Below are 12,353 nucleotides of genomic sequence, written 5' to 3'. Positions count from 1 at the left end.
GCCGGGGCCTGGAAACAAGCATGTGTCCCAGAGAATGGCCCAGGGCCCACACCTTGTCATGTGGGAGCACCGTGCCAGGGACTTGTTTACCAAGTCCAAGTTGGAAGGGACACGAGGTGACCTGGCCCAGTTCCATGTTTCGAGGCTTCCGAAGGCAGATGGATCTCCTCCTGTCACCTTGGAAAATGCTCCTGGACTTCCATTTTTGGCATTCATGGTGAAGAAAACAGCTGAAAAGCCTCACAGGAAATCCATTAAAAAATGGGAGAAAAAGTGCACTGAACCTTCTTTTAAATCGATTCTGTATAGCTCCACGTATAAGAAAGCGAGGAGAGGCCGGATTGAAACGAGAGCTGCGTGCCTCTGGAACTGACTCTACGATTCCCCGGGGACTCTCCTGTCTCCGCGGTTTAGGGGTGTGCGTTTTATAGCAGTGTGAGAGAGCGAGACAGGGCAGGGAACTGGGACCACGCCTGCACACGGTCCAACTTCCGTGGCGTTGTGTCTTCAGCAGTAGCGTGGATTAGACATCCTTTTGCTGGGACCAGCAGTTAGCATAATGGCTATGTTGCCGGACTCCTATGTAGTCGTCCGTGGTTCGAGTCCCCGACCCGGTGGCTTAAACTCACGCCGGGGCGTGTGCATGCGTGCCCAAGATCCCGAGAGGAGAATGGAGGAAAAGGGATTGTGGTGTGGCCATCCCCCCTGGGGGGTGATTTCTCGCTTTCTATCTCTCTGTCTCTGTCTGGCGAGCGCACGCGCCCTATAGCAAAAACTTCTCCAAAAATAAAAAATACAAAAATACATAGACATCCTTTTGCTGACAAAAGGAATCATGAGACAGTCTTGTGTCAGGTCAGAGCGGTTGGGATGTTTTCCTCAGAGCAGGTATGACTATAGGCCTGTGCTCACATGTGCTCGGCGTGGAGGTTTATACCGTGCTGTTCCTCCGGGAAACGCTTTTGGGAGATGAAGATGGCTCCAGGTTGGTCATGTCTTAGGGAGCCTGGCAGAAGTAAAAATCATAAATTATCTTTGAAAGGTTGCCCCCTCACACTGGCCTCACGGGATCCCTACGGAAAGGTGCTCAGGACTCAAAGTCCCAAGACCCGTGAGAAAGCCAATCTACCCCGAGTGAAAGTCATCGGGAATAGCAAATGGCCAGGCTGGCCCTGTGGCCCAGTGGTTAGGGAAGCTGGGTACCATGTGGCTGGCTGCAGTTTGGATCTTGGCCCCAGTGGCTTAAAACACAGCCTGGCAAGTGTGCCAGGGTGGAGGCACGGAGGAGTCCTGGCCCCACCACCGGGTATGTGACTGAGACAGGGTGGGAGTAAAGCGTGACCGGCCCCGGGGTCCTTCCTTCCCTCGCTTCCTTCTCCTCCCCCATCTCTCTCTCTCTCACACAAATTTTTAAAAAAATTTGCCAATGAAGACAGAGGAAGTGAGAAAGCACCCCCCCGTGGGGGACAGTCACACCACCCTCCTTTCTCCTCGGTCCCACCCTCCTTTCAGGAGTTTGAGCACGTGCCCAGCAAGTATTTCAGATGCCGCGTCCAGGACTCGAACCACATGGTCAGCTGTGCGGACTCCGGCCACCACTTCACCAACTGGCCCCAAGAATTTCTCAAAATTTATAATGAAAGACACGAATCATCAGATGCTGAAAACATAGAACCCAAAGCAGTATTAATCAATTTAAATATATATTCAGGGGCCAGCACATGGTGTGGTTAAGGCACTAGACTCTCTCTCTCTCTCTTTTTTTTTTTTTGGAGAGGGTTTCGCTATAGGGCGCGTGCGCTCGCCAGAAAGACAGAGAGAGAGACAGAGAGATAGAAAGCGAGAAATCACCCCCCGGGAGGGGGGATGGCCACGCTGCAATCCCTTCTCCTCCATTCTCCTCTCGGGATCTTGGGCACGCACGCACACGCGCCCGGCGTGAGTTTTAAGCCATCGGGTCCGGGACACGAACCGCAGTCGACTACGTGGGAGCCCAGCGACATAGCCATTACGCTAACCGCTGGTCCCAAGGCACTAGACTCTCACATGGCCAGCCATGGTTTGAGTCCCGGACCTGGTAACTTTTTCTGGACCCGTTGTGCTTTTTCTCTTTGCTTTTTCTTTAACACTAGAGGGCAAGTATGTGTGTGTGTGCACACGTGTGTGTGTGCGTGTGCGCGTGCGTGTGAGAGAGAGATGGAGGAGAAGGAAGCGAGGGAAGGAAGGACCCCGGGACTGGTCATGGTTTACTCCCATCCTGTCTCAGTCACATACCCGGTGGTGGGGCCAGGACTTGAACCCAGGACTCGAGCCCAGGTCGACCACGTGGGGTTGAGTGTCCACTGCCCTTCGGGCCTGGCCCTCCCATCATGCCTGAGCTCCCGGCAGACCAGGCCCTGGTGGCGTCCCCTGTTCTCTCCCTGGTGCGGAGCACGGTTTGTGTCCAGCCCGGGCTGAGCTGCCTCAGAGGGGCCAGACCTCAGAGGTGGAGTGTGGTCCTCTCAGGCCCCTGCCACCAGGACAGGGCGCTCGGAGCGGAACCTCCATGTGTTCTGTGTGTGTGTTGGGGGGGGTGGTGGTGGCTGGGAATGAGATTTTCTAGCCCTGACAGAGGGCTTGGGGAAGATGAAGGATTTTTGTGTTTCGGTCCCTGATGTAGGCCCCTTTAGCAAAGGGGCTGCCTCTCGGGACTCTTCTGCTTATAAACGGGGTTCCTTTGAAGGCACTGAGCCATTTGTCCTGGCATCTGGTTTGGGCCTGGGGCATGGTGCCCTCCAGGCTGAGGCGGCCAGCATGGAGGGCACTGCAAATGCCCCCCTCCCAGAGCACGCCTTCCTATGCTGGGAGTGGGAAGCACCCTGCACCTTGGGGCCCAGCCCTGGGCGGGGCAGCAGTCCTGCATCTGCTAAAGGTGGGGCCGGCCTTGGGGCTGGGGTGTTGCCAGAGGCTGTCAGTGGCTGAGTGTGTGAAGAAGCAGAGAGCCAGGGAAGAGCCGAGTCTCCAGCTGGAGACTGGGCCTGGTGGGGTGTGGGCAGGGCACTGAGAGTCGAACTTGGGACTCTGGGTATGAAACTCTTGTGGGTGGGGGACCAGCAGATGGCCTACTGGTTACGTCGCTGGGTTCCCATGTGGCCAACTGCATCCTGAGGCCTGTACCTAGCAGCTTAGAACTCACACCAGACGCGTGTGCATGTGTTGACACTTCAATTATTTACTAGACTACAGATTCTCTATCCCAGTGAAAATTTTTCAAGATTTTAGTGAACTATGTAGTAATTGGTCATTTACTCTACTTAGGTAAAGACCATCAAAGGCACCCATTCAGTCAAGAACAACAAAATAAATTTTTTCAGTAAAATACCAAGAGCTACTGAGATAATTCTATTAAAAATCAAATCTTACTCTAAATGATAAGTCACAGAAGCACATCAAATCAGCCTCACTGGGACCAGCAGATGGCATAATGGATATGTTGCTGGACTCCCATGGAGTCGAGCATAGTTAGATTTCTGGTCCAGGCAGCTCAAAACTCACGCTGGCTTATGTGCGTGCGTGCCCAACATCCCGAGAGGCGAATGGAGGAGAAGGGATTGCAGTGTGGCCATCCCCCCTGGGGGGTGATTTCTCGCTTTCTGCCCTTCTGTCTCTCCAGCGAGTGCATGTGCCCTAGAGCAAAAAATCTGTCAAACTCTTGCAGGTGGTACGGCTTGGCGGTACAGGGACTCGTGTCGTGAGAGGTAGGCCAAGGCATGGGGACCCGCGGCTCTCACGGCTACTGTGCCGTTGTAATGGCATGTCTTGACCCCTCTTAAAATCCACTCCCTCAGTCGGTTCTTGAGCAGCCCAGGAGACAGGTGCTCTTATCCCCAAACAGAGTGGTTAGGTCACCTGCCCGGATCACGCAGCCGCCGTGAAGGGTCGGGGCAGGTGAGGAGAGCCTTGGGAGGAGGGGCCGTGCCTGGCTGGGAGGGGAGGGTGGCCTGTGGTTGCAGCCCAGCCATCATCCCGTGTCCTGGCTGAGGTGCACATTCCCCTGGGTGACGAGCCTGACCCTGTGCACGCTGGCCTGGAGCCCTAGAACGTTCTCAGCCCTGCGGAACCCCGGGTCGAGCTCGGTGCAGGAGGGACACTCGCTGGAGTGGCAGTGCTTCTTGCCCGGCCTGGGCGAGGAGTTGTAGAGCGCACGGCAGCAGGGTCTTCCTGGGACTGGCGTGAGCTGAGCAGGCAGTTACAGGAAGCAGCTCTACCCCCCGCGCTAGACGTACCTGAGGTCTGCATCAGAACTTGCCGAGACACACAGGTGCTCAAAGTCAGGTTCTGCTCCCGTTGCCCTCGGGGAGGGCTGGCCGGGCTGTGCGCGGTGTTTTGGTGAGTGCTGTCGTCTGGCCCCACGGCACCCCTGCCACATGCGTCTCTGAGGATGGGCTCTCTAGGACTTTGAGTGTGCCTTTATTAATTTCTGCTGCTGCAGGGAACTGGGTCTTCCCCCTGTCGGGAGCCTCAGGCATTACTGGTGCCCTTTCTACCACTCTGGCTGGCCTTTCACCCACCCTTCTGTAGACCTAGGTTTCCCGACCTCCTCCCTCTTGTTTGGGCTAGCGGCAGCTGCCAGCGGCGGTGGGAAAGAGGAGTTGGGAGCTGGTGCTTGCTGGCGCCTGGTGCACTGGGAGGTGGGACTGGGTGGGCAGCGCACAGTATGCTCAGAGGTGGGGCCAGGCGGGAGGCGCACCGGGGTGTGGCTGGATGGGTGGGAGGTCCACTGTGCTGAGAGTTGCAGCCAGGATGGGAAGTGCAAGGTGTGCTGGGGTGTGGCTGGGAGGTGGGGCTGGATGGGAGGCCCAGGGTGCGTGGGGTGTCGCTGCTGGGTGGGAAGTGCCCGGTGCTCTGGGTGGTGCTGGCTGGCTGGGAGGCATGGGGTGCAGCAGCAGGTGCAGTCAGTGACCACCCAGGCCTGGGAGCTGGGGCTCAGCGGCTTTCTCCTCTCTGCGGCTCAGGGTCAGGACGCGGGGAGGCCGAGACGCGGGAGTGTATCTACTACAACGCCAACTGGGAGCTGGAGCGCACCAACCAGAGCGGCCTGGAGCGCTGCGAGGGCGAGCAGGACAAGCGGCTGCACTGCTATGCCTCCTGGCGCAACAGCTCGGGCACCATCGAGCTAGTCAAGAAGGGCTGCTGGCTGGACGACTTCAACTGCTACGACAGGTGCCCTGCGCTCAGAGCCCCCAGGGCCCAGGGTAGGGTGTCCGAGTGGGAGGGGAAAGACAGGAAGGGGCCCTTTCCCTGGAGCGGTCTCTGAGTGTCCGCCCGCTGTCCCTCCCTGGCCTTGGGTCACTATGGAGGTCCCAGGTGTTGCCCTGGAGGTGCTCTGCCCGTCGGGGCTCAGCAGGGCAAGCCAGGCCCGCGAGTCTGGCCTCCCCTGGCTGAGAGGCTATGCACTACCACCTGCAGGCAGGAGTGCGTGGCCACCGAGGAGAACCCCCAGGTGTACTTCTGCTGCTGCGAAGGCAACTTCTGCAACGAGCGCTTCACCCACTTGCCCGAGGCCGGCGGCCCCGAAGGTGAGGGGTGGTGGGAGGAGGGCCTGCACTGCAGACCAGGCCTCCTGGTGGGAGCGTTTGACTCCAGATGGGGCGGGGAGTGGCTGCAGGGCCCTCTGGTCTAGCTCCGGAGGTGTGGGGGCGGGCGGGCTGTGTGACACAGGGCTCCGTGTGTCCCCCAGTCACGTACGAGCCACCCCCGACAGCCCCCACTCTGCTCACGGTGCTGGCCTACTCGCTGCTGCCCATCGGGGGCCTCTCCCTCATTGTCCTGCTGGCCTTCTGGATGTACCGACACCGCAAGCCCCCCTACGGCCACGTGGACATTCACGAGGTGAGGCAGTGCTGGGGCCGGCGGGCCGGGGCCTGGCTAGACAGGGAGGCCAAGCAGACCTCACGACGCCCTCGCTCCCGCTCCCCCACAGGACCCTGGGCCCCCGCCGCCATCCCCGCTGGTGGGCCTGAAGCCACTGCAGCTGCTGGAGATCAAGGCCCGGGGGCGCTTCGGCTGTGTCTGGAAGGCCCAGCTCATGAACGACTTCGTGGCCGTCAAGATCTTCCCGCTCCAGGTGAGTGTCGAGGGGCTCCAGGCCATCCGCCTCTCTGTGAGGTCCAGCCGGAGCCGCTCCTGCCCGGGAGGTCCGAGCACTGAGCACACAGCACACGTGGGGTGAATGGGAAGTGGGGCCCCGCTGGGAGCGGCTACTCGCGTTGCACTTGGCTGGGCCGCAGGTCCCGTGCAGCAGTGAGGTGCACAGGCTCGGGCGGGCTTTGCGGACCGTGGTCCCTGGCTTCCAGGGCTTTGTTTTGTTCTTTAGGTTTCTGCCGTAGGGCGCGCGTGCTCATAGGAGCGGGGGTGAGGAATCACCCCCCGGGGGATTGTCCACATCGTAGTCCCCTCTCACCACACAGTCCCTCTCCCCGCTCCTCTCGGGCTCTTGGGCAGGCCCACACACCCTCCTGGTGGGATTTTCAAGCTGCTGGTTCTAGGACTCAACTGCTGTCAGCCATGAAGGAATCCAGTGCCTTAACCACCAGGCCACTCCAGGCAGTTACTCAGGACACTTAGCAGAGCCCGTCCTGTCTCTGCCGCTCAGTTCTTGGGTAACATTGGGCCACTCACTCTCCATCTCTGGCCTTCTGTAGCCTTGAAGGTACATCGAGGTGATGCGATGGCAGGGGCCACCATCCTTGTCTTCTGCTGGGCCCGGCAGGGGCTAGGGCTGGGCGGCCAGGGGTAGGGACGGCTGTAGGGTGGTGTGGCTGCAGCAGGACTGAGCTGTCGTCCCCCACACCAGGACAAGCAGTCGTGGCAGAGCGAGCGGGAGATCTTCAGCACGCCCGGCATGAAGCACGAGAACCTGCTGCAGTTCATCGCCGCGGAGAAGCGCGGCTCCAGCCTCGACGTGGAGCTGTGGCTCATCACGGCCTTCCACGACAAGGTGAGCACACTGCCGGGGACTGGCCGGCCAGGCCCAGTGGGCGCCGTGGGGCCTGCCGCTGCCGGGGCCCTGCCCTGCCGTGGTGGCCACGATAGGTGAGGCGTGCTGTGGCCTATGGGCATGGGCATCCCCAGGAAGGTTTCCACCATAGAGCAGGGACTTCACGGCCACACCCTCTGGCCTCATCCATCTTCCATGACAAGCGTGGCCTTCTGGGAGAGGAGCTAACCATCGGCCCATCCTTCCCGGGGCAGAAGCGGGTCCTGTCCGGGACCCAGAGCCTGTCCCCAAGTTCTGTGCTGGTTTCCCTTAGGGCTCCCTCACGGATTACCTCAAGGGGAACATCATCACGTGGAGTGAACTGTGTCACGTGGCAGAGACGATGTCACGAGGCCTCTCGTACCTGCACGAGGATGTGCCCTGGTGCCGTGGCGAGGGCCACAAGCCGTCTATCGCCCACAGGTATGTGGGTGCAGGCGTTCTTCCTGCGCGCGGCCTGGAGTTGCAGGAGGGCTGATGGGTGAGAGCAAGCTTGGGGTGCGACTCAACATCCAAAACACGGCTTCGTTTGCTGCGGGGTCCGGGCAGCTGGGTGCCAAACCTGGAGAGTCCTGGGGGGACGGCCTGGCCCCACAAACTGGTTTTCTGGTGACCTCTAATGGCCACATGAGGAAATGCTGACTCCATTACTGTATTTGGAGAGTTGACGTAGCAGTTCTCAAATTTTGTCCCCCACATTTTCTTTTCTTTTCTTCCTTTCTTTCTTTCTTTCTTTCTTTTTTGTAAGGGTGTGTGTGCTCACCAGAGAGAGAAGGAAAATGAGAAATCACCCCCCAAGGAGAGTGGCCCTGCTGCAATCCCTCTTCCTCCATTCCTCCCTTGGGATTCTGGGCACACGCGCCTGGCGTGTTTTTCAAGTTGCTGGGTCCAGGACTCCAACTGCGGAGTGGGCCATGCGGGATCCAGCTCCTTAGCCAGCACACCCGCTGCTGACCTGGTCAGGACCCCTCGCGCTCTTAGAAGGAGCTTTGGTATGCGTGGGTTGTGTCTGTCAGTATTGAGCCCATCTGCCCATCTCCCTGGCCCTGTCCGTGGTTCATAGATGCCAGAGGGCCTCTGGGAAACCGCTCTGTCCCCCAGAGGGAATGAGCTTTCAAAGAGCAAATGCCGGGTGCCCTGCTGGTGCTGCACGACGGCGCTCTGCAGGGCCGGAGTGCGTGCGGAGATCGGTCAGTTCCCAGGCCGAGCCCAGGAGAACTGTCTGTTGCGGGTACTTGTCCCTGTCCGTGGCTCACTCAGGAAAGAAACGCTGCGTTAGCATGATGTTGGCTTTGTAGAGTCCCTGCAGCAGTCTCATGGACCTTCTGGTCCTTGAGCCGTGCATCAGGAGCCAGCGTGTTAACTGGTCACCATCATGCTCACTGAGTGGCAGGCGCGGCTTGAAGTCCTTGAGAAACAGCAGCTCACTGAACCCTCGGTACCGCCCTGCGAGAGCGTCCCTTACTCAGCGCCCGCCTGCGACCACACGTGTTTCGGGTTTCAGATATTTTTGATATTTGGAGCATTTGCATGTACATGATGGGATATTTAGGGATGGGAGCCATGTCTGAACATGACGTCATGTTCGTGCGCTTCCTGCTCGCCTGACACATGGCCCGAAGGTGATTTTATGCTGTGTTTGTAGAGCAGCTTTGGCTGATCCGTCCCATGAGACTCATGGGGGACTTCCACTTGTGGAGTGTGAGTGCCCAAAAGGTTTAGAATTTGGGGCATTTCAGGTTTTGGAGTTACATATGCTTAATCTATTCTGTTTGCCTCGGCCCTGTCTTTTTTTTTTTTTTTTGGAGAAATTTTTGCTCTAGGGCACGTGCACTCGCCAAAGAGACAGAAAGCGAGAAATCACCCCCCCAGGGGGGATGGCCACGCGGCAATCCCCTCTCCTCCATTCTCCTCTTGGGATCTTGGGCACGCACACGTGCCCGGCACGAGCTTAGGCCACCGGGTCCAGGACTCGAACTGCAGTTGACTACATGGGAGTTCAGTAACATAGCCATTACGCTAATTGCTGGTCCTTTTTTTTGTTTTGTTTTGTTTTGTTTTTGAGGAAGCAAGTTACTATTAAATTCCTGTTCTTACTGACATGCCTGTAGTGTGAATTTCTCCCTGAAAACTGACACCCCAGGCTAATGTGCCTGTCTCCAGTTCCTCCGAGGATGTCTGGGCTAACTTTAGATATTGTGAGGATTGGGACAGGATCTGCCCGCGGGGCGTACACATAGGCGTTGCCGTGCCAACCCTGCAGACACCTGTGACATGCAGTGGGGGGTCCTGAAGCTGCCTGCTATGCGGCCTAACCTGTGGCTTCACCTCTGTGCCCAGCGCAGCCCGCCCTCGCCCTCGGATAGGGTGGAGTGGCCCCGTCGGAGGTGGCGGGGCACAGACAAATGTCTCGGGAGCCAGGGCAGGGACTGGAGCGTGAGGTACAGCGCCCTCAGCCCACCTGTCTCCGCAGGGACTTCAAAAGCAAGAATGTATTGTTGAAGAGCGACCTCACGGCCGTGCTGGCTGACTTCGGCTTGGCCGTTCGATTCGAGCCGGGAAAACCTCCAGGGGACACCCACGGGCAGGTAAGGAGATCTGGGGGGCTAGGGAGTTGTCTCAGGGTAGATACTTGCCCTAGGTGCTCAGCTGCTGAGGTGCCAGGGCAGGGGTCACTGTGAGCTCAGAGAAGGGTGAGAACACAGGGAACCAGAGGGACACCAAGACCCTCCCTGAGCCAGACCCTGAGAAGTGCAGATCCCGCCTGATGAGCTTCTGCCATAGGCCCTTATCACGTTAATCTTCCTTCTCTTTCTCTTTCAGTTGTTACTTCATAAGATAAGGTAGAAATGTACTAAGAATCTAAATTAAAAATCTAGGCAAAGTAACTAAAAAGTAAACCTAAAAATTAACTAGCAAATCACTTTAAAGCAATTTATGTTAAATTTTCTTTTCTTTTTTTTTTTTTTTTAGAAATGTTTTTGTTATAGGGCGCGTGCGCTTGCCAGACAGACAGAGAGAGACAGAAAGTGAGAAATCACCCCCCAGGGGGGATGGCCATGCCGCAATCCCTTCTCCTCCATTCTCCTCTCGGGATCTTGGGCACGCACGCACACGCGCCCGGCGTGAGTTTAAGTCACCGGGTCCGGGACTCAAACTGCGGTTGACTACGTGGGAGTCCAGCGACATAGCCATTACGCTAACTGCTGGTCCCTATGTGAATATTTGTAACGGCCCGCTCTCCCCGTCTTCATGTCATAAAGCAGACATCATCTCTGAGGCTCCTTGTGGTCTCGCTGTGGTCATTTGGTAGCAGCTCCATCTTCGATTAGCTCTGTCTCAAGAAATAATCATTGAGGATTTCCAAATTTTAAGAATTATTTATTTATTTATTTAAATTTCGCCGGAAAGCGAGACAGAAAGAGAAAGAAAGAGAGAAAGCAAGCCGCCAGGGCTGGGACTCAAGCCACTCTCGGCCACGTGGGAGTCCAGTGCCCTTAACCACTACACCACCTGCTGGCCCCAAGTATTTCTGAATTTTAAAACATCGCGGTGTGCTTCACGCCGCGACCTCTTGTAACTGCCGTGAGCGTGGTGAGTCGGGGCTGCCATCATCGGTCACCCGCTCCGAGTGCCACTCCACCCTGCCTGCCGCCGCCGTGCGTGTGGTTATTCACGCGTGGCCAGCCTCGGTACCCCTGCCTGTGTGTCTTCACGTAGGTGGGCACGAGACGGTACATGGCCCCTGAGGTGCTCGAGGGAGCCATCAACTTCCAGAGAGACGCCTTCCTGCGCATCGACATGTACGCCATGGGGCTGGTGCTGTGGGAGCTTGTGTCTCGCTGCACGGCCGCAGATGGTGAGGGGAGCCGCCCTGGGCGTGCTGGGGAGTGGCTCTGGGGCAGCGGGCCCTCGCTGCGATCCCACCAGGCGCTCTCTCCCACCTCCAGGACCTGTGGACGAGTACATGCTGCCCTTTGAGGAAGAAATCGGCCAGCACCCTTCACTGGAGGAGCTGCAGGAGGTGGTTGTGCACAAGAAGATGAGGCCTGCCATTAAGGATCACTGGCTGAAGCACCCGGTGAGGGGCCAGGCTGTGGGCAGCCCTGCAGGGGGCCGAGAAGGGGACCCTCCATGTGAGGCAGGAACCTGCGATCAGGGGGAGTGTCCCTTGGCAACCCCAGGCTCATCCTCGCTCAGGGGCCCTAACAGGGGTATCTTCTTCCTCTCCCCACCTCTGCACAGGGCCTGGCCCAGCTCTGTGTGACCATTGAAGAGTGCTGGGACCACGACGCAGAGGCTCGCTTGTCTGCGGGCTGTGTGGAGGAGCGGGTGTCCCTGATCCGGAGGTCGGTCAACGGCACTACCTCGGACTGTCTTGTCTCCCTGGTGACCTCCGTCACCAATGTGGACCTGCCCCCTAAAGAGTCAAGCATCTAAACCCAGGACACGAGTGTCTCCGGACTCAGTGGATCTGAAGAAAAAAAAAGGAAAAAAAAAAAAAAGTTGTGTTTTGTTTTGGAAATCTCATAAAACCAACAAACACATAAAATGCAGCTGCTATTTTACCTTGACTTTTTATTATTATTCTAATTATTCTAATTATTATTATTAATATTATTTTTGGATGGATCAGTTTTTACCAGCATACTGCTCTACTGTACCGCAGGCAGCGGACGCGTCAGCGGGCGCCGGGGTGCTGAGCCCCGCGTGCAGAGCCGGCGCCGCGCTCCAGAGCCTCGGCCACCTCCTGTCCTTCGGGACTCGCCGCTCCCGCGTGCTCCCTCTGTGTCGTCTCAGAATCTGTGACACAAAGAAACCCATCTCCTGTCTTAGGAAACTCTAATGCTGCAAACTCTACCTAGAGGAACCTTTGAAGACTGTTACATACGAACTCACCTTCCTCCAAGGAGGCGTCTCCTCCCCTCCCCGTCCCCACCTCTCCACCTCCCCACCTCCCCACCTCCCCACCTCCCCACCTCTGGTTTTATTTTTCTCCCTCTTAGACAGCTTAAGAAACAGCAGACGTGTCTTTCATGGATCTAACGGGTGTCGTCCCGACCGAGGAGAAGCCGGGATGAGGACGAGGATGGTTCAGACTGGAGTTGGAAGGGAGGGTGGTGCGGGGGTCGGGTTGGGGACAGAGCTACACTGGACCTGGGCACGTTCAGAGTGACATCCTTTGCTGCGGAGGCTACTTCTCAGGTAACCAAGGATCGAGGGGGGAAGGACCTCGTGGGGGCCGAGCATTACGGCCGGAGTGGGGTTTCCAGAAGGTCTGAGGAGAGCAGGGGCAGCTCGGACCCAACTGCTGGCCCTGACTACCGTCCTCCCC

At 57.7% G+C, this 12,353-nt stretch overlaps 1 protein-coding gene across 1 annotated transcript in view; it reads left to right on the top strand.

Moving 5' to 3' along the window:
- ACVR2B (activin A receptor type 2B) overlaps nt 1-12,327 on the top strand; it is a 14,608-nt gene extending 2,281 nt beyond the window's left edge. The window contains exons 2-11 of the mRNA XM_027768466.1: nt 4,923-5,202; nt 5,449-5,558; nt 5,720-5,871; nt 5,963-6,106; nt 6,836-6,979; nt 7,293-7,441; nt 9,492-9,606; nt 10,739-10,877; nt 10,969-11,099; nt 11,264-12,327. Of these exons, the coding sequence (XP_027624267.1) occupies nt 4,923-5,202; nt 5,449-5,558; nt 5,720-5,871; nt 5,963-6,106; nt 6,836-6,979; nt 7,293-7,441; nt 9,492-9,606; nt 10,739-10,877; nt 10,969-11,099; nt 11,264-11,458 (1,559 nt within the window). The 3' untranslated portion in view covers nt 11,459-12,327. The remainder of the gene's footprint in view (nt 1-4,922; nt 5,203-5,448; nt 5,559-5,719; nt 5,872-5,962; nt 6,107-6,835; nt 6,980-7,292; nt 7,442-9,491; nt 9,607-10,738; nt 10,878-10,968; nt 11,100-11,263) is intronic.
- The last annotated feature ends 26 nt before the right edge of the window (nt 12,328-12,353 follow it).

The sequence above is a fragment of the Tupaia chinensis genome, unplaced genomic scaffold, assembly GCF_000334495.1.
Source record: "Tupaia chinensis unplaced genomic scaffold, TupChi_1.0 Scaffold146584_1, whole genome shotgun sequence".
Taxonomy (NCBI): domain Eukaryota; kingdom Metazoa; phylum Chordata; class Mammalia; order Scandentia; family Tupaiidae; genus Tupaia; species Tupaia belangeri.
Note: the sequence above shows the minus strand (reverse complement) of the source record. Positions and strands in the feature narration are given on the sequence as shown.